General features: G+C 33.4%; 5 protein-coding genes across 10 annotated transcripts; 3 read left to right on the plus strand and 2 right to left on the minus strand.

Annotated features, from left to right (window-relative positions):
* Nucleotides 1–578: 578 nt before the first annotated feature.
* LOC103489118 (uncharacterized) lies at nt 579–4,612 on the plus strand. 4 transcript variants are annotated; one of them, XR_007824401.1, is made up of 8 exons: nt 579–1,347; nt 1,744–1,815; nt 2,310–2,377; nt 2,536–2,692; nt 2,979–3,059; nt 3,127–3,266; nt 3,358–3,501; nt 4,247–4,612. XR_007824401.1 is itself a non-coding variant. In XM_051091150.1 (8 exons), the coding sequence occupies exons 1-7, from the start codon at nt 1,051–1,053 to the stop codon at nt 3,481–3,483; spliced, it is 891 nt and encodes a 296-aa protein (XP_050947107.1). In that variant the 5' UTR covers nt 583–1,050; the 3' UTR covers nt 3,484–3,501; nt 4,247–4,612. The 4 variants fall into 4 exon arrangements, 3 of the variants coding, with proteins under 3 accessions (XP_050947106.1, XP_050947107.1, XP_008446351.1); XM_051091150.1 differs by having other exon boundaries at nt 583–1,347; nt 3,177–3,266; XM_051091149.1 differs by lacking the exon at nt 4,247–4,612 and having other exon boundaries at nt 580–1,347; nt 3,358–3,660.
* A 2,221-nt stretch (nt 4,613–6,833) lies between these two features.
* Nucleotides 6,834–8,200, plus strand: LOC103489117 (zinc-finger homeodomain protein 9). The gene has a single exon (XM_008448127.3). The coding sequence runs from the start codon at nt 7,264–7,266 to the stop codon at nt 7,903–7,905; it is 642 nt and encodes a 213-aa protein (XP_008446349.2). The 5' UTR covers nt 6,834–7,263; the 3' UTR covers nt 7,906–8,200.
* Nucleotides 8,201–9,595: 1,395 nt separating this feature from the next.
* On the plus strand, nt 9,596–12,278 carry LOC103489114 (uncharacterized). Of its 3 annotated transcripts, none has more exons than XM_008448125.3 (6): nt 9,596–10,000; nt 10,088–10,920; nt 11,132–11,521; nt 11,590–11,680; nt 11,770–11,822; nt 11,912–12,278. In XM_008448125.3, exons 1-6 carry the CDS (start codon nt 9,798–9,800, stop codon nt 11,950–11,952), a joined length of 1,611 nt encoding a protein of 536 aa, XP_008446347.2. In that variant the 5' UTR covers nt 9,596–9,797; the 3' UTR covers nt 11,953–12,278. The 3 variants fall into 3 exon arrangements, with proteins under 3 accessions (XP_008446347.2, XP_008446348.2, XP_008446346.2); XM_008448126.3 differs by having other exon boundaries at nt 11,776–11,822; XM_008448124.3 differs by having other exon boundaries at nt 9,597–10,000; nt 11,590–11,822.
* Nucleotides 12,279–12,305: 27 nt separating this feature from the next.
* LOC103489113 (glutathione S-transferase U10-like) lies at nt 12,306–13,731 on the minus strand. Its single transcript, XM_008448123.3, has 2 exons — nt 13,293–13,731; nt 12,306–13,201 (listed from the first exon to the last, which is right to left on the minus strand). Exons 1-2 carry the CDS (start codon nt 13,614–13,616, stop codon nt 12,836–12,838), a joined length of 690 nt encoding a protein of 229 aa, XP_008446345.1. The 5' UTR covers nt 13,617–13,731; the 3' UTR covers nt 12,306–12,835.
* Nucleotides 13,732–14,709: 978 nt separating this feature from the next.
* On the minus strand, nt 14,710–16,765 carry LOC103489112 (protein FEZ). The gene is made up of 3 exons (XM_008448122.3): nt 16,380–16,765; nt 15,969–16,270; nt 14,710–15,662 (listed from the first exon to the last, which is right to left on the minus strand). Exons 1-3 carry the CDS (start codon nt 16,558–16,560, stop codon nt 14,964–14,966), a joined length of 1,182 nt encoding a protein of 393 aa, XP_008446344.2. The 5' UTR covers nt 16,561–16,765; the 3' UTR covers nt 14,710–14,963.
* Nucleotides 16,766–18,566: the final 1,801 nt, after the last annotated feature.

An 18,566-nucleotide genomic window follows, 5' to 3' on the forward strand; every position in this document is an offset into this window, starting at 1 on the left:
AACCACCTCCAACTGACCATAGTTGGTATGAGAATGGCCGAATCGACTCCGACTGCCATTCACAACAAAACCGACTCTGAATTGTTTCGAGCGATCAATCGATTTTGGTCAATTTTTTGTTGTAGCAAAACTTTCTTTGTTGAATGATTTTTAAAAATTCTTTCTACCATTTTTTTTTTGTTAGTTTTTTAAATTAGAATTATCTTACAACCTCCAACACGATCGTATAGAAAGCTAAACAAGGATCCTTAGCTTCAACCTCTTATACGATCGCATAAGAGGATAAACGTCGTTAGAAATTCTATTGGTTTTTTGAACCTATTTGATAACTTTTGTTTTTGTCATAAGAAAGGGAATCACGTTGTCCATTGTATTTTCCATGCTGCAGTTGTTGGTTTTGAAGTTCCTTTTGTGCAGATTAGCTCTCATAGTTTGAAAAAGTTAAAAGGATGTTGTGTGTGAATCTTAATCTTGTATCTATGGTGGACTTTTGTGTTTCTACTTAATGGATTTTTATTTTATTTTGGGAAGAAAGGAAGAAAATGAATATAAATGTGTAGGGTTGAAACCGGGGCCGGTTATTATCGCGCCAACACTAAATTAGGAAGTGACTAAATTATCCATTTCGGTCGTTATTCATAATCGACAACAATCGTTTCCACAATTTTACAATTCCCGTTGTTAGATTCTTTATATCACATTAAGTAATGGAAAAAATTCCCGTTTTTTACGCTCAATCCGACGAGACCAAGCCCGATTTCATAGCATTACCACACGCATATTCTTGGATTTTCCCCCGATTTGATCGAAACCCACTTCCATTCGATTAAATCCCTCCTTTTTCTTCCTCTTCTCTTCAACTCTGCTCTGGAATCCCTCCGGTCCGCTGCCTTCTCAGCGTGATCACTGGGGATTCTGGTTCTTCTCCGATTACTACTACTACGTCTCTCCTTTCTTCTTCTTTGGGTATTTTCTTTTTTCTTGTGATTTTGTCTAGCCTTGAGGTTTGTTTTTTGCCCACTTTGGTGTTTCATTTTTGTTTGTGGAGCTATGAGCGATCATCTCGTTCTGTATGTGGACCGATTAGTTCGGCCGCCACCCGTTGATTCCGTCCCCAACCCAGCTGAAGCTGTTCCTCTCTTGCCGGTTGGTGGGGATTTGGAGAGCGACTCGGTGGGTTTATCTTCTTCAACCTCTGCTTCCAATGTTGAGGAGAGGGGAGAAGAAAATGAGGGTTTGGATGGAGAAGATGATTCATTGATTCAGACAGCGGAGTGTCGCATTTGTCAGGATGAGGATGTAATTAGGAAGCTGGAAACTCCTTGTGCCTGTAGTGGCAGTCTTAAGGTATAAATGATTTGTCAATTAAGTATTGTAAAACTTTCTAGTTTCTTTGTAAATGTTTCGGCTTTTTGGGATTACATAGTGATCAACAAGTAATTTGAAGCATAAATATATAGGGATTATTTAGCAGCTCATTTGTTTTTTTAGTTCAAGTTGCAGTCATTGGGCATTGTGGTTGGCTAATTAAGTTGGTGTTTATGTGAAATTTATAAATACTAGTTGTATAGGGAATGTATATGCTTAGGTGAATGCCATAAATCTAAGAAAGTTTGGTGGGAAAGTTTTATCGTTGTTTTATGTTTATCTTGTTTTGTTTGTCTCAAATATATCTAATGAGACATTTGTTGGTTGTGTTGCATTACGATTTAGATGAGATGTTAACAACGATTGCTTTCTCAGTATGCTCATCGGAAGTGTATACAGCTTTGGTGCAATGAGAAAGGGGATATTATTTGTGAGATTTGTCATCAGGTATGTTCACTTTCTTGATTATACTTTGTTATTTTAAGTTCGTGGAATCATGTCTGCATTTGACATTAAAGATTCAAAGTTATGCTAGAAGAGATGTTGGATTTGCACCCCCTTTCGGGATAAAGCAACTGTTTTTTGGCTGGTGTAGAGTGTTTGGGTTGAAAGAAATATTAGAAATTTTAGAAATGTGAATTGACCTTGGTTTGAGATGCCCTATAGTGTTAGATCTAAAACTTCGTTGTGGCCACTACTTCTCAGGCTTTGTGAAATTATTAGCTTGTTTGATTCGTTTGGACCAGAGTCACTCCCTTTGAATGAACTCCCTTTGTTGGGTGACAATTAAAAGGAAACAATGATGAGTGTAGACGCATATAAAATAATTTAAATAATGATGAGTATAGACGCATATATATATATATGGAAACAATTCAGCTACATTGAATGTTTAGAGGTTTCAACTTATCTGAATTTATACGCTTGCATATGATGCACAGCCTTACCAGCCTGGTTATACAGCTCCGCCACCTCCCCCTCGCATTGAAGAAACGTCTATTGACATCGGGTACCTTACATGCTTCAAATTTCCTTACTTTAGAAAGTTTTGAGATATCTTATGAGATCTTTTTGTTTATTTGAAAAAATTGTGTTGTAATTTTTCTCTCTCGATATTTTGCATTGGAGATGTTGAGCTAAACATTTCCCATTCTTTGTTTTCTGCAGGGGAGGGTGGACCATTACTGGCACCCCTTTGAATTTACACGATCCTCGCCTTTTGGCTATTGCTGAGGCTGAGCATAATTTATTGGAAGCCGAGTATGATGACTATGCTGCTTCAGATGCCAGTGGAGCTGCATTTTGTCGAGCAGCTGCTCTTATTGTAAGTTTGTTGTTTGATACCACACATAAGAAATCTCAGTAGTATAATCAAGAAACTTAGCATCGTCATACACATTTCATAAACTGATGTCAATATTGATTCACGAGTGGGCTAATACCTCATGTTTGAATGCGTTTTCACACTTCTCTTTGAATTACTCTCATACAAAGTCGACATTGCAATTCATATTCTCGTGGAAAATGTATCAAGTAATGACCTGTTTGCTGATGTTTTTTTCCTTCAATTGGGATAACATGACATCATTTGTTTAATTTCAATATGGCAGCTCATGATCCTACTTTTCTTACGTCACGCACTTGAAGTGACAGATCCTGATGGCGACGATTACTTGTCTGCTTTCTTCTCTGTAAGTTAGAGCTCATTGTTTCAATCTGGAATGGACAACAATCTCCAGCAGTTTTCCTTTCTCACAGATCTTTGACATTCCTCATCTTGTGGACATTTTTTTAACCATACCATCCAGATTTTCTTGCTTCGAGCAGCTGGTTTTCTCTTGCCCTGTTACATTATGGCTTGTGCAGTCAACATCTTGCAACGTCGACAACGACGACAGGTGGGCATTACCTCCCACATTATCCTCAACTTATTCAAGGATAATTTTCTTTACTTAACGTTTCTTTTTCTCATGTTTTGTCTAATTTGAGGAACGAGAGGCTGCAGCCTTGGGTGCAGCACAAGTTGCTTTTGTGCTACAATCAGGACGGCACAGGGGGCTGCAATTTGCAATAGCACCAGGACCTCAAATGACTCCCCACCAGGAGACTGTTTAACTTACATAGGCACAAAATGTATGACCTCTTCATTTTTTTCCCAATGGTTTTAGCACAAAAACGGGCAATATAGATCTCCCTTAAAATCTGTCCATATTTGTAATCTGTCTTACATTCATTTTGGAAAGCCCGAGTGTAATTCTTCTCGCGAATGCTATAGTTTTTCATGATCTTCAACCTCCTGCCCCTTGAGTCATGAAGCAACGAAAAACCTAAAACCAAAACTTCAACAGTTGAATGGTGTACACGAAACAGAGTTTGTATAGATTGTCTCAAGATCTCTGTTTCGAATCCTGCATATAAAAGGAAGAACTATATGTCTGGTTTGTCTTGTAAATGACCTTGTCAATTTTTTGAAGTAGAGAACCAACATCTTGTCGATTTTTGAAGTAGAGAACCAATTTGCTGGGAGTGTGACCAAAGTTTCCATTCAATCATGGTTATAATGGTGAATGATCTCCGTTAGTACAAAATCTTTTGGGTGAAATTAAAGTAAAATCATGAAAACTTACGTTCAAAGTAAACAATATCACTTCATTATAAGGATATATAATTGAGTCACATTCCGAACTTAATCAATTATTAATAACATCAATACATATATTAGATATATTTACTTAACTGCAACAAAAACTGCACACGTTTTTCTTTATGCATTAAATGATAGGTTGATAATTAAAGGAAAGTGGAGATTTGTCTGATAAGTTAGCCTGTTGTTTTGTTTGAGAATTCAAAAATGATGTGTTTTAGTTCATTGTTTCAGACTTGCATTGGGTCCATAGCAGGTGCACCAAACTCAAAGGGCCATCAACCTTTTGTCCACTTGCCCTCTTCACCCATCACAAACATCCAACCATTCTCAAGTCAAAAAGACACATCTAGTCTCTCTTCACAGATTTGAATCCATACATTCTCCTTTTTCAATAATTTAATCTTGATGTTTGTAGAAGATAACAAATAAAATTAAGGTAAAAAGTAAAATGGAATACAAAAGATTGTCCTTTTTTTTTGGGTAAAGATGAGTAGTTAGGAAATGGAGTGCATGTTGTTGAATCAAATGGGGTGTGTGTACCTCACAAAAACCTCAATTATTGCACATCAAATAAAATTGTCCCTATACTTACTGCCACGTTCTTTCTTTTGTTGACTACTCCCATTCCCATTCCCATTTAATTTCTTCAATTCAATCCTTTGTATTCATCTTATCTTCTAATTAAATCAAACCCATAAGAATTCTCTCTCTAAATTGCTAAGATATCACTTCATTAAGACCAAATTTGGATTCACATATATCATCATCAATGCAATTCCAACCAGTTCGTTTATATATATTGAACTTAATTTCAATTCTTTTCGTATAATATAATTTTTTAGGTAAGTTTTAAACGATACGGTCTTTTTCTCGCTCCTCCGTTGGTGGAAATAAGCTTCCGGTGTCCGCTCCCCTGGAAAGGGAAAAAATTTGAGTTATCGTAGTAAACAAATTTGAAAAGTTTCAATTTAGCTTATATAGTTTAGTCAAGTCTCATCCAATCATTCTTATCTCTTAAACTATGTTTTGCATAATTCAATTATAAAGAGTAAATTGAAGATTTTAAACTATGACAACCAAATTCAAACACTATTCCTATCTAATGAATGAAAATCAAATTCAATCTCATTACTTTTACTCTTATTTGTTATAAATTCGAACTGTGATCGAATAGGGTAATATTGCAACTCTGAGAACAAAAATAATGAAGAAGAAGAAGGAAGAGAATAGAACACAAGGATTTTATAGTGAAAAACGCCTAAACAAAGCTCTCTTATAAGAAGAAGTTCTCTCTATTTTATACCCTACTCATCTTGTTGGAGATTTTGGAATGATTTGGCAAGCATCACCTATTTATAGTTAAAAATACTTGTCCATGATATATGTGTATGATCCAATGACTCCAAATGTTCTAAGGAGGTGTGAAAGATCCAATATCCATAAATTAATTTTAAACAAAGCGTGAGATCAAATTTTTTTAAAAAAAACTTCTTAAATCTTAAAGAAAAGTCTTGATAATTATGTAACCTTCTTTGTAAATGTATCTCATTACGAGTACACCATATCACGAGGGAGAAAACAATAAGAAGCAAAGAATCAAACAAAAAAAGGTTGAGAAACAAATTAGGATGATTTGTTAAAGAGAAATGGTTCAATTATTAGCAGAATAATAGAAGAAATGGAGGAAGATGAAGATGATTATATTGGGAAATCCCATAGGCACATGAAGAAGATCATTACATTTGCAAATCCCGTAGGCCTTATCACTACGGCGGCACCGCACACCAAGGCCAAACCCATTTGATCTTAGCACGCCTTTGTTTCCTTTTTTTTTTTGTTTTCATAATGTCATTTCTTTCAAACTTACATTACAAAAAGCTAAGACCTAAGCCGTAAAGTTTTGCATTTCTAATTAATTAAATAATTAATATGTCACAACTCACCAAATTATCATATGATATCAGACAAAAAAAAAAAAAAAAAGAAAAAGAAAAATCCTGTCCTGTCATCTACCTCAATTATCCTCCTTTTTAATATAAGATTAATTCCCTTAATTATGTTTCTTAATGGTTTTGATTATGCCACTAACCCCAAAATATACAAATGCCCTATGTCCCTCCATTGTCCTAACCTCTCTCTTTTTGACACCTGTCCACCACAATCTAATTTACTTTTCTATATTCTTATCTCTTTTTTCCGTTTTTGGATAACTATCATTATTTTATTTATTCAACTCTCTTTATAAATATTAATACCACTTTACTTTCTTCTATTAAATCTTACATTCAATTCAAAGTTGTTTTTTTCAATCTATATTTTTCTTTAATTTAATTTGAAGTTTTCTTAATCAAAACCCATCAAATAATTAGACAACATATTCTTTTTAAATTTATCAAATTTCCTACACGATTAGGTATGATGATTGTTGCCTACGTGTAGTCGTTGTATATTAACTGAAACAATCTTTTATATTTATTATTATGAATCTATAAGTCTTTTTTCGATTTCAAAATTGTCGTAGGTTATATAAAGTATAAGAAAAACAAGGTAGATATTTTTAATTTTTTTTAAAGAAAGTAAAATACTTAGTTGGAATTAATCTAAGTTGGAAAAGTTTGAGAGATTAGAAATATTTGTTTTAAAAAGACACGTATTAGCACGGGGGAACAAATGGAGGAGTGACCGACCAGATCAGATTATGGAAAATAAAATATCATTAATTAAAACACATTATTCAACAACAACACATTACACACATATCTAATTAGTCACCAAATAGCAATTAATTGTCGGGTACATATCATATCAAATTTCAAAGGATTTATTTACATCCTCCTAATTTTCAATCAATCAAATACCCTAAATTTCCTTTTTTTCCATTAACAAGTGGTTATCAAGTTTCCCACCTTCTTGCTCTTCTTTTCTCCTCCTCTCCATTTTTAGAAATAATAACGCATATTAAGTTTAGATTATGTTAATCTTATTATTTATTATGCTTCAAATTGGTCAAAATTTAGTTCCTAATCATCATTGTCGTCACCGTCACGTCGTTTCATTATTCTTCATCGTCATCATTATCGTCTAATGCAAAATTGGATTCCATAATCCCCATTTCCCAGTCATTCTATGAGTGCAAAAAGCAACTAAATTAAATTATATATGTCACACACCATAAATTGAGCATCACCCAATTTCCAAATTTCCCACATCTCTTAATTACGCTTACCTCAAATTCAAATTCCAATTCTATGCTCATCTCTTACAAAGAATGTCTCAAGAATCACGCCGCCGCTGTCGGCGGCCATGCCCTCGACGGTTGCGGAGAGTTTATGCCTTCCATTACCTCTACACCCACCGATCCCACTTCTTTAAATTGCGCCGCTTGTGGTTGTCATCGGAATTTCCACCGTCGTGAATCGGACGATCCTTGGCCTAACCGTCGTTACTACCCATATCGTCTTTGTGCACCGCCGTCGCCGAGGTCGAGCAGAATCAAATCGCAAAGTCCTTCCTCACCGATCCCTCTACCGATTTCGCATATCCCACCGCCAGTTCAATTCTCCGGGCCCCATATGTTGATGGCATTGAGCACCGGAGCGGCAGCGGAGGAGGAGGAGGAATTGAGGCGGAAACAGAGGAAGAGGAAGAGGACGAAATTCAGCGGGGAGCAGAAGGAAAAGATGCAATTGTTTTCGGAGAAAATGGGATGGAGAATTGGGAAAAGTGAAGAAAGATTAGTGGAGGAATTTTGTAAAGAAATTGGAATAGGAAAGCGGGTGCTGAGAGTTTGGATGCATAATAACAAATACATGGGAGGAAAAACGGAGAAAAACAGAGCCTCTCAGAGTAGTGAAGAAAATGGTGGAAATGACTCGAAACAGAGCCCATAGAATTGATTAATTGTTCCTTACAATCGCCATGTTCATCTGAAGTGGAGGGATTGATGAAATATGATAAAGAAACTTCTTTTTTCTAGTAAGTTAAAGTGAATGATATGAAGGTATAAATTTTGTCTGTGTATTGGACATAATTAATGTTTGGGATTATGGAAAGAGAGAGGGGGATTTGTTAGGAGGATATGCAATCTGAAATTTTGTTAGGATATGCATAAACATGTTCGTTGTCTCTAGAAAATCTTGTGCTCTATTCACTACCTTTACTAAAATACAAGGTCTTATTCTCTGCTGTTTCTTTGCTTTTTCTATATACACATATATATAGATATATATTTTGTTGAGTTTGGCACCACACGGGTTATTTGTGAGTACCTCAATCGAATAAAAGGAGCCCATCAATCTATTAGGGTATGTTTAGGAAATGGTTACAAAGGGATGGAACCCTTGTTTTGGAAAAAGATTATTGTAACCTTAATTTCTTTAAATCCTTCCTCAACTTTTCTTTAATCAATTTTTTTTTCATTTACAATTTTTATATTTGTGAATTTTGTTAACTCTATTTTTTTATTTTAAAAATATAATTTATTTTAATTTATGAATTTGATACCATTACATTATTAAAATTTTAATTTCTTTCTTTATTCTTGAATTAGATAATTTAATTACATTCAATCAACTCTATGTTTGAATTCATATCAATATATTTGTGAAACTAAAATTTTGATATCACCATAAAATTCCACAAATATATTGAAATGAATTCGAACATAAAGTTGATAGAAGGTAATTAAATTTTGATATCAATCTCAATCTCATTGTCTCCGATACTTCAAATTTCCAGTTGTTGTTTACACTTATTTACATGTTTATGAGTTGCGTGTTACATTCATAAAAATCAATTTACTGAAACGTAGCAAATACTTAAAAAATGTTGAAAATGAATGTCGTAATTAAATAAATTAAGACAAATTATTTTACGAAAACTAAGATGATTTGGTAAATTAAATATACAAAATTTGTGTTTTGGATTTAAAATATGAATTAAAAAAAATTATTCGCAAATAATTACTTACAACAATTTGCGTATCATATTACAATATGAATTAAATATATATATAAATAAATTACATAACACTACCTACATAACTCTTCCCCAAATACATTTTTATCGTAACACTTCTTCAATAACTCTTTTCCCACCCGATTAGGAAATGAAATCAAAATTTTATTTTTTTGTTGCAATGATTCAAGAAACTTTAGAATAGTAATAGTTGATAGATAACTCATTCGCTAATAAGATTCAAATAGACACAAAATAATAGTATTTGTCTTCCTTTAATTTCATTTGATACGGTTGCGTTCTAGATAAACTTTATAACATACTTCTAATCTCTTTCATTAGTCATCACTCAATCGTGCCTTTTGTTACTAACCACCAATTCACCTCTTCTTCTCTTATTTTTATTACCCTTTACATGTATGTTCGTCCTTCGTTTGTTTTCCTCTCTGTTACAAGTGATCGTTTAGGACAAATATGTAGTAAAAATTTAGATTTAAAACTCTTGTCATATTTAAATGAATGATACACCTACAAAATAACATTTTTAAATCGTCACTTATCACCTCCTTCAAACATTAAAAAATCACTCTTAAATTCATACCATTGTTACAATTATGAAAGTCGAAAATTTGAGTGTTGGGGAATTTTTATTTCAAAGAATTTTGAGGGTATAAGAGAAACATTAAAAACATTCAAAGAAATTGAGGTTCAAACTTGGCGGAAACGTCCATCGTCTTCCCTTCATTTTAGTTGAAGATTAGAGGCAGCGTCTCCATCTCAGTTTCTCTGTCTCTATAACTTCGCTTTTAATCAACACTAATTCTCCATGGATTACCTTAATTTCATTATGATGATACCCTCAAGCAAACTTGCTCCCTTTAACCCACTTCTTCGTTTCTTTCTTCCTCGAACGTTATTACTCAAGACAATTTCTCTTTGCAATATGCTTCCCGTCCTTCTGCCCTTCAGAATTTTTCTTCACAAATTCCTCTTTTTTGCCTTCCGATTAGTTCAACATTACGTTTTCAGGTTCGTTTTTATTTAGCTTTCTAGAGGTATGCATTTTTCCTTCTCATGTTTTTAATCGGTTCTTCTCTCTGTTTTGGTTGTCTAAAGATTTCAGAAGGATGATCAAAGAGATGAGTTTCTGGAGAAAAATCGAGTCCTTTTTGAACTCTCTGAATTTCAGGAGAAGGGGAGTAGTGAAATGGAAATGGATTGTGAAAACAGAGGGAAAACGAGGAATTCTGTTTTATGCTCTGTTTCTGTGGAAACTATCTCGTCTTTTACTTGTGGTAGGGAGAATTTTGAAATGGGTAATGCTGATTCTGCTATTTCTCTTATTCAATCCAAGGGAAGAAATTCTGGTGGCTTGAAATGTAGTGGCGAAATTCTTGATGTTGGTTCAAAAAATAATGCTTCCGATGTGTTTGATTCATTGGCTGAACCAGAAGTTCAAGTGTTTTGGGAAGATTGTCCCCCTCCATCTGATTCAGAATCTGTAGGGGACTCCACCAACAGCTCTCCAAAGATCAATCACGATCAGGTTGATGATTTGTCTTGCAAAGAGATCAATACCGAGGAAAACAAGCAACTTGACTCTCTCAATAAGTTGGCTCAGAAAGAGGAAGAAACTGTCAACGTTGCAGAGAAATCAACAGAAACGAATTTGCTGGAGAAAGGCTTCATTTTAAAATTTGATAATATGTATGAGCTAAACTATCAACCAGATCATCAGGATATAGTACATCAGCTTGAGATGGAGCTGAAAAATTCAAGAACTGGAGGACTTCCAACAATTTTTGAAGAGGAAACTGAGACAGCAGAAACAATTTATGAAAAATTGAAGTATGAAGAAGTGATGGGAGAGATACAAAAGGCCTACAAGACTTATGCAGAGAAAATGTGGAACCTCGATGTCTTAAACAATCAGAGCATGCATGCCATTGGTGAGTACTCATCATCATCTATATACTTCGAAAAAGTTCTTACTTTTTCCTTTTTGTCTACTTAATATTTGAATTAATATTTTGCTATATTTCCATGAACAAGACTTGCATATTTTGATAACGTAGTACCACATGTACTAACACCATGTTCAATGAAGTATAGTTTAATTTCTTGATACTTTTAACATTGCAATACATTTCAATTCTGTAGGTTTGCTGCAGCTGCAATATCCAATGCCACCAGTTTCATCACATAACTCACAGAATCCGTCATTATGGTTCGGAAAAGCTCGGAGGCTGGGAACTGACACAAGACTTGAATTCATAGGAGATTTACTTAGGGACATAGAACTAGTGTACGTCGGACAAGTTTGTCTTTCCTGGGAAATTCTGCAATGGCAGCTTAGGAAATCCATTGACCTGCAACGATATGACTCGCAAAGCATTCATCGTTATAACCAAGTCGCTAGTGATTTCCAACTTTTTCAAGTTATGCTGAAAAGATTCATGGAGGAAGAAAGGTTTCAGGGCAACAGAGTTGAAAACTATGTCCAAAATCGCTGCATATTTCGTTCTCTTCTGCTAGTTCCACCCATCAAAGGTAGAATATTCAACACATTTAGCAAATTTTGAGGTTCAGATAGTGATACCTACGTAATTGTTCTTCAGATGATGGTTCTGCTGAAGCTGAAGGAAGAGAATGGGAAGATGAGGATGGGTATTCCAGTAATTTTGTAACAGAAACCATAGAGAAATCAATGTGCGTTTTCTATGAAGTTCTTCTTTCTGATAAAGATGATGTTCAAAGTATCCTAAAACTGAACAGAAAGCATCAAATTGAATTTCAAGATACAGAAAATCGTCAGCTTTTACTGGCCAGCATACAAGCTCAGTTTCAGAAGGTTGCCTTACTAATCTTATTCATCAATAGCCTAGCAATGGCTTTCTCTCATCCCATATACCTAACAAATTCTGTTTTCTGGTAATGTAGGCAGAGAGAAAGCTGAAAGACCTTATGAGATGCCGCCGTAGATGTTCTGCGGAGAAGTTGAGAAAGCTAGAAGAAGCTGGACTGAGTTATTCATTAATACTTCTCATTCTTCAGGTTGACCTCAAATTAATTTCAAGAGTGCTGAGGATGACAAGATTGACCATCAACCAACTATTGTGGTGCAACCAAAAACTGGATCAACTTACATCTATAAACAGAAAGGTCCACTTGGAACCCTCACTTCTGCTTTTTCCCTTTTAACAGTCTATTTTTTTTCACAGTTTAGAACAGAAAACAGTATTGAAATGTCTTTTTTCGTTCAAATGTAAAGTTCCCAAAAAATTATTACACTTTCTAGAATGAAATATACGTTCAATAGATCAAATATTCCCCAACAAAAATCCATTGCAAACCCTCTTTTTGGTATGAATCGTCTAGAAAGCGATACTTCATAGAAAATTACAACTCTATAGACACTACTAACTTATGTTTCTTAACTTTGTTGTCCAGTGTTTTCAAAACCAAACCAATTTGTTTTTCTAAAACAAAACAAAATTGGTTCTTAATACTTGTTTTTGTTGGTAGAATTTGACTACAAATTCAACAGCGGTCTTCTTATAAAATATGAAAAATATTGTAAATAATTGCAAGATAACAAGTCCAACTTTTAAAGAAAAATTAAAAATCAAATGTTAATCAAGCAGGGTCTTATTTATCGTGCATTTTGACCCTTATGGAGGTATGAATTACTGAAATAAATCACATGACTGGTGAAATACCTTCACGAAGGATTTTTATTTATGAAAAAAACACACTGGCACACGTATTCTTGCATTCATGCATTCATTCGTAATTTAGTAACCAACGTATAGTCCTAATGAACTGCATTATGATCCCTTCATAATATGTTCATATGGTGTTGGTTCAGCTATCTTTAGGCTTTAGAGCGATCTTCTCTTTCAGTTTCTGCACCATTTTATGGTGAGCAGGAAGAGCTTCCTTAATCAGAGGATGTTCCTTCAAAGCATCCACCCATGTGAAAAAATCAGGGTTTCTTTTCGAATCAATTACATCTCCAACAACCTCAAACAGTGCCAAATAGTTGCAAGCATTAGGCCCAACAACGATATCAAGTAATCCCAAGCTTTTTCCATGGTAGAATGGAAATTTTCCAGGAAAATCTTTCTTCATTCCATCTTCAAATACCCTTATCAATTTTGATTGCTCCTCAACGGCTCTCTCTCTTTCTTCTCCTATGGATTTGAGGATAGGCAAGGCACCCAAGATAATCTGAAATATCATAAAAACAGAACATTCCTCTGAATTGTGATGGCAAATTAAATAATAAAGAAGGGAAAAACGAGATTGATTAAGATCAAACCTTTTGATCATAGAATTGAGCCCAGAAGCGAAGTTTGGCTCTTTCATAAGGATGGTCGGGAAGAATTTTGGGATGGTGGTTCCATTGCTCTTCTATGTATTCAAGAATGACAAAGGATTCTGCAATCGGGTTTCCTTTGTGGACGAGTACAGGGACTTTTTGATGAACTGGATTGTACTTGAGAAGCAATTCACTCTTGTTTGCTAAATCTTCTTCAATGTATTCAAAGTCTATGCCTTTGATCTTGAGTGCTAGCACAATTCTAGTGCAGTATGAGCTATACCATGTTCCAAACAACACCACATCGCTTTGTTTCCCTTCCATTTATCTCTCTCTCTCTCTCTTTTGAATTAAACTGTTATCTGGCTGATGTTTGAGGGAGGATTATAATTTATAGGTTCATCAGTAGGATTATTGGTTTGAAGTTGTATAAAAGTAGTAATAATTTAGTTGGGCGTAACGATTTAATCCTTGTAACTTCGAATGTTTAATAATTTACTCCTCCAAGACTTTAACATTATTAGTTTCTATTGTGAAAAAGTTCCTGAAATCGAATTGTTTGTTTTGATTGATAATTTATAAACATGTTTGACACAATTCTTGTAGTATTTTCATGATAACTAAGGATTATATTGTTGTAAAAATTACAAGGTAGAGTAACTCTAAATTTTCGTAGTATAAGGACTAATTAAATTGTTGCATAATAAAGTGTTATTTCTATTGGAAGTTTCGAACAAAAAAAAAGTAATTTTTTTAATGTATATGGTCAAGGAAGTTTGGTGAGTCAATATATCCATTTATTCAAAGTCATATATGTTTATATAAGGTGTATGATTGGAGAAAGTAAAAGTGGCCATTTGAAAATAAAATTTTAAAATCTCCCGGGCTATGAAAGTTTATAATATTATAGCTTTATAAATATGAAAAATGTGGAATATTTGATTAGAGGGTTGGCTTGGCATAAGATGGATTGAGAGAAAATAAAAGTATAGAAAAGATGAAAGTCTTTATTTGTATCATAATTATATTATTATGTGCAATTATGTAACCATGGGTATATATAAAGGCATTTTTCTAAGCCTACACTAACTGAATTGATGCTCTCGAGCTTGCCAAGTTTTCGAGGAAGTCCGATCTATAAACTTTAATTCTAAACTTTGATTATGTTTGATGTTTTAAACATCTTTTATTAAAAGTCAAGACATAAATAGAGGAGTATAACTCAATTGACATAGAAATAGATTAACGACTACGGTGTAATGCGAATTATAAGAGTGAACAATATTATATCATTTTGTGAAAATGACAAGGTTTTCTTTATTATCCTTAACCGACCTATATTCAAGATTAACAAGTCAAATAAAATATTGTAAAAAATATAGTTGTGTGTAAGTGATGGAAGAGATTGTTAGACATATACTCGTCAACTTAACTTAGATATTTTGGACAATTTTTTTATAAAAACACTATAAGTGAGTTTACAAAAATAAACATTATCCCATATGATACAAGAGCTTTTACAAATAAACTCAAGACCATTTTCCCTACCATATTAATTAAATCTAAGCCCTATTTAAGCTATTCGTAGCTAAAACTACAATAATTAAGGACCCTAAATATAGAAAAACAAAAGCACTTAAGATTATTCTACATACTCAACTAACTCCATCATCAAGTGTAGCAATTAGTTGTAGACAAACTTGTTGAAACTTCACTAGGGCATGAAGAAGAAGAATCCCATATAAAATTTGGCTTCCCCAAATCAGTAATATTCAAAGGATAAGATCCAATAACATTGGATCTTATGGCTCCAACAAACTGATCACTAGCAGCTCCTTGCATTTGATCATGTGAAAATGTTTGTGGATAATTATTGTTCATGAACTGTTGATGTTGAGCATGCAAATCTACGGTGTCATTAGGCTTCATAATCCCAAAATCTCCAAGCACTGATGACGACATGTTGAGCAAAATTGAAGAAAGATCAACTCTACATTTTTCTTGGTCAGTGGTGTTGGATGGTGGTGGTGGTGGTGGTTCAGCCAAAATTGGGAGATGAGAGAATGATCTATTATTGGAAATTATTTGAGAGTTGAATGGCTTACATGAGGCAACAAAGTCAAAATTAGGGTAAGTAATATTATTGTTGGAAATGGAAGAATATTGGTGGGATTCAAAGGAGGGTAAAGTGGGAAATTTTGTGGGAAAATTATTATAAGGATTTTGATGATGACTATTATTATTATTATTATCATCAGATGTGTTGGTTTCAGATAATAATGGTGGGATCATATTGTTAGATGAAAGAGATAAAGCTCTTTGAGCTGTGGAATTGGTTTTCTTGAATATCCTACATATTGCCCATGAATCCTGCACACACAAAACACAATATTTTCTAAATTATTCTTTCCTCATAACAACACCATTACTCAAACACATTATAACCAAAACAAGATTCTGAAATTTGAACGTAGTCATCTGGCTTAAGTCATCAAGATTTTAGCTAATTGAGTTATGTTCAAATTTGTCGACAAGCTGAGCTAGACATATGTCTAGTATGAAAGATGTACCAAGATATAACAACTAGTTAACACATTGCATGCATAACAGGAACTGAACTAGTTGTTCTGATGAAATGAAAATGAAAAAAAGGGAAGATGGGTTTAGAAGACTTACATTGGGAGGAATGGGCTTGTCAATGAGCCTTTTAGTTGGAAGTGGATCATTGAGAGAAGGTAGACGAAACTCATGCATCATCCAATCAGTTTTGACACCTTTAGCAGCTCTTCCTTTATAGAAAACAAGTGATTTCTTGAGTCCAATGCACTTGGTTCCATCAGAAGAGTAAATGGGACGGTCAGTTCCTGTGGCCTTCCAAAACCCAGCTCCAGTTACTCGGTTTGGCCTTGCACTATTCCTATATTTTCTATCTCTTGGACAATAGAAATACCATTCTTTTTCTCCAGTACCACCCAGCTCTAAACACACCAAAAGAAACAAAGATATCAGTAGTCTGCATGACATAACAACGTATTTGAAAGTGATTTTGGAACGATGAAAGATGTGTTTCGAGAAAAATTTACTTACTTGGCAAATCCCAGGGATCATATTTGTAGATGTCAATTTGTTTGATGAGTTCAATAAGAAGAGGTTTTTGTTGAATCTTTCTCTTTAGGTAAAACCCAACAAGTTCTTCATCGGTTGGATGAAAACGAAACCCTGGCAACATTACCTCTTCTACTTTGTCACTATCATTTCTCTCCTCCATTAAAAATATATATAATAACAAACCCTAAAAAGAGGGCGAGAGAGTGAAAAAAAAGAAAAAAACCTAAAGTTGTGAACTTGCTTTGTAAGTAAGAAAACCCTAAAAAGAGGGGGCAGTGAGAGTAGTGAAAAGGAAGAAGATAACTAAAAATTGAAGAGCAAAAGAGAAGAGAGAGAGGTTGTTGTAATTCATGTAATTAAAATTTAGAGAAGAGTGTGAAGAAAGTTGAGTTGAATTGAAGGCAATATATGGTTCCTTTGAAGGGGGTTTCCCTCCGAGGGATCAGCCGCTATTTGTGGTGACTCTTAAAGAAAAAGCCCTTTTTTCTATAGTACCAATTTAATTAACAAAACATATACCAAGAAAATTAAAAATATGTATTTTTTTTTCCTTTTTCAATTTAAATTACTAATTTTAAGTTCATAACTTGAAAAAAGATGAGATTTTTAAGAACCCCACATGATAAGATAAAAATTGAAACTTTATTACTTAAAAACGAAATTTGATTATGGAAATGGGGGAATCTGGAGATTTGGGAAGAGGAAGAGGAAGAGGAAGAGGAAGAGGAAGAGGAAGAGGAAGAGGGAGATTTTTCTTGGATTCGTTTTTTGATTTAGATTTTCAATTAATTAAGTTAAGGTTAATAATAATAATAATAATAATAATAATTAGGATTTAATATGGTGGGTAATGAAGAAAAGTTTAGAGTTTTTCAAAGGATTAATATTTGAAATCAAGACATGGAAACATGGACCTAAAAAACGACTTTCGATACTCATTAGTTAAATCCAACAATAGTAATTAATATCATATATATATATATATATATATATATATATATTAATGTAGGTAGAGATGTCAATGAGATTAATTTATGAAGATTTTTAATTTTGAAGAGTGATGAATTCCTCGGAGTCCCAAAATTCAGCTTCTATTCCATTCCCACAGCTTCTATTCCACTGCCTTTGTCAGAATTTAAATTAATATATTATGAGTTTTGAGAAATCCAAAATTGGGGAAATTTGGGGTTAGTATTAGAAGGGGGGTAAAATGGGTATTTCGTTTTCTTTTTTTCTTGTTATGGGTCAAGGTTTTGACTCATTTATGATAATCTCACACACACACACACACTCTCTCCCTCCCTCCCTCCCTAAAACTCCTCTCTTTCAACACACACCTGCCTTGCTTTTAGGGTTTTGTTTTTGGGATATTTTATACATCAAAATATATGCTTATGTTTAAAATATAAATGCTTAGAAAATGTAAATGGGTTGTACGTTGTTGTAAAAATTAAATAATTCTACTTCTTATATTAAAATTATAAAAAAAACGACAAATTTGACTTGTTATTAACGAAATATAGCAAAATATCAAATTCTATCGATAATAGACGTTGATAGACACTGATATGCTTCTATCAATGATATTGATAGATAGTGATAAAAGTTTTTCTATAAATCTATAATTTTACTAATGTTTGTAAATATTTTAGTTTATTTTACTATATTTAAAAATGTCTCTTGCTTATTTCTGTTTTGATTTTCTCCCACTAAATTACTATATTTAAAATTGTTTTTGTATGTAAATCGTATAGAGTTCTATATGAAAACTTAATTTAAATGATAAAATTGATATAAATATTTATAAATATAATACAAATTTATAGTCCATCTCAATAATGGAAACTATCTTAGTGATATTTTACTATATTTGTAAATATTCTTATTCATTTTGCTATATTTGAAAACAAATTATTTTAAAGATTTTGGTATATTTATGATTCTATCTTCTAAAAAACTCTTATAAATCATTATTTAAGTCGTTATTTAGATTCGCTATGAATATTATCGATTAAAAGTAGTAGCTAAAGTGAGCATAAACCAACTAAGATATATACTAATATGTTAACAACCATATGATTTGTTGTTTGAACCTTCCATCGCTAACGTTAAAAAAAGTATCAAAACTAGAAGACAGTAAGGACAAAATATTAAAATTAATAGTTG

The sequence above is a fragment of the Cucumis melo genome, chromosome 10 (assembly GCF_025177605.1).
Source record: "Cucumis melo cultivar AY chromosome 10, USDA_Cmelo_AY_1.0, whole genome shotgun sequence".
Classification (NCBI taxonomy): Eukaryota; Viridiplantae; Streptophyta; class Magnoliopsida; order Cucurbitales; family Cucurbitaceae; genus Cucumis; species Cucumis melo.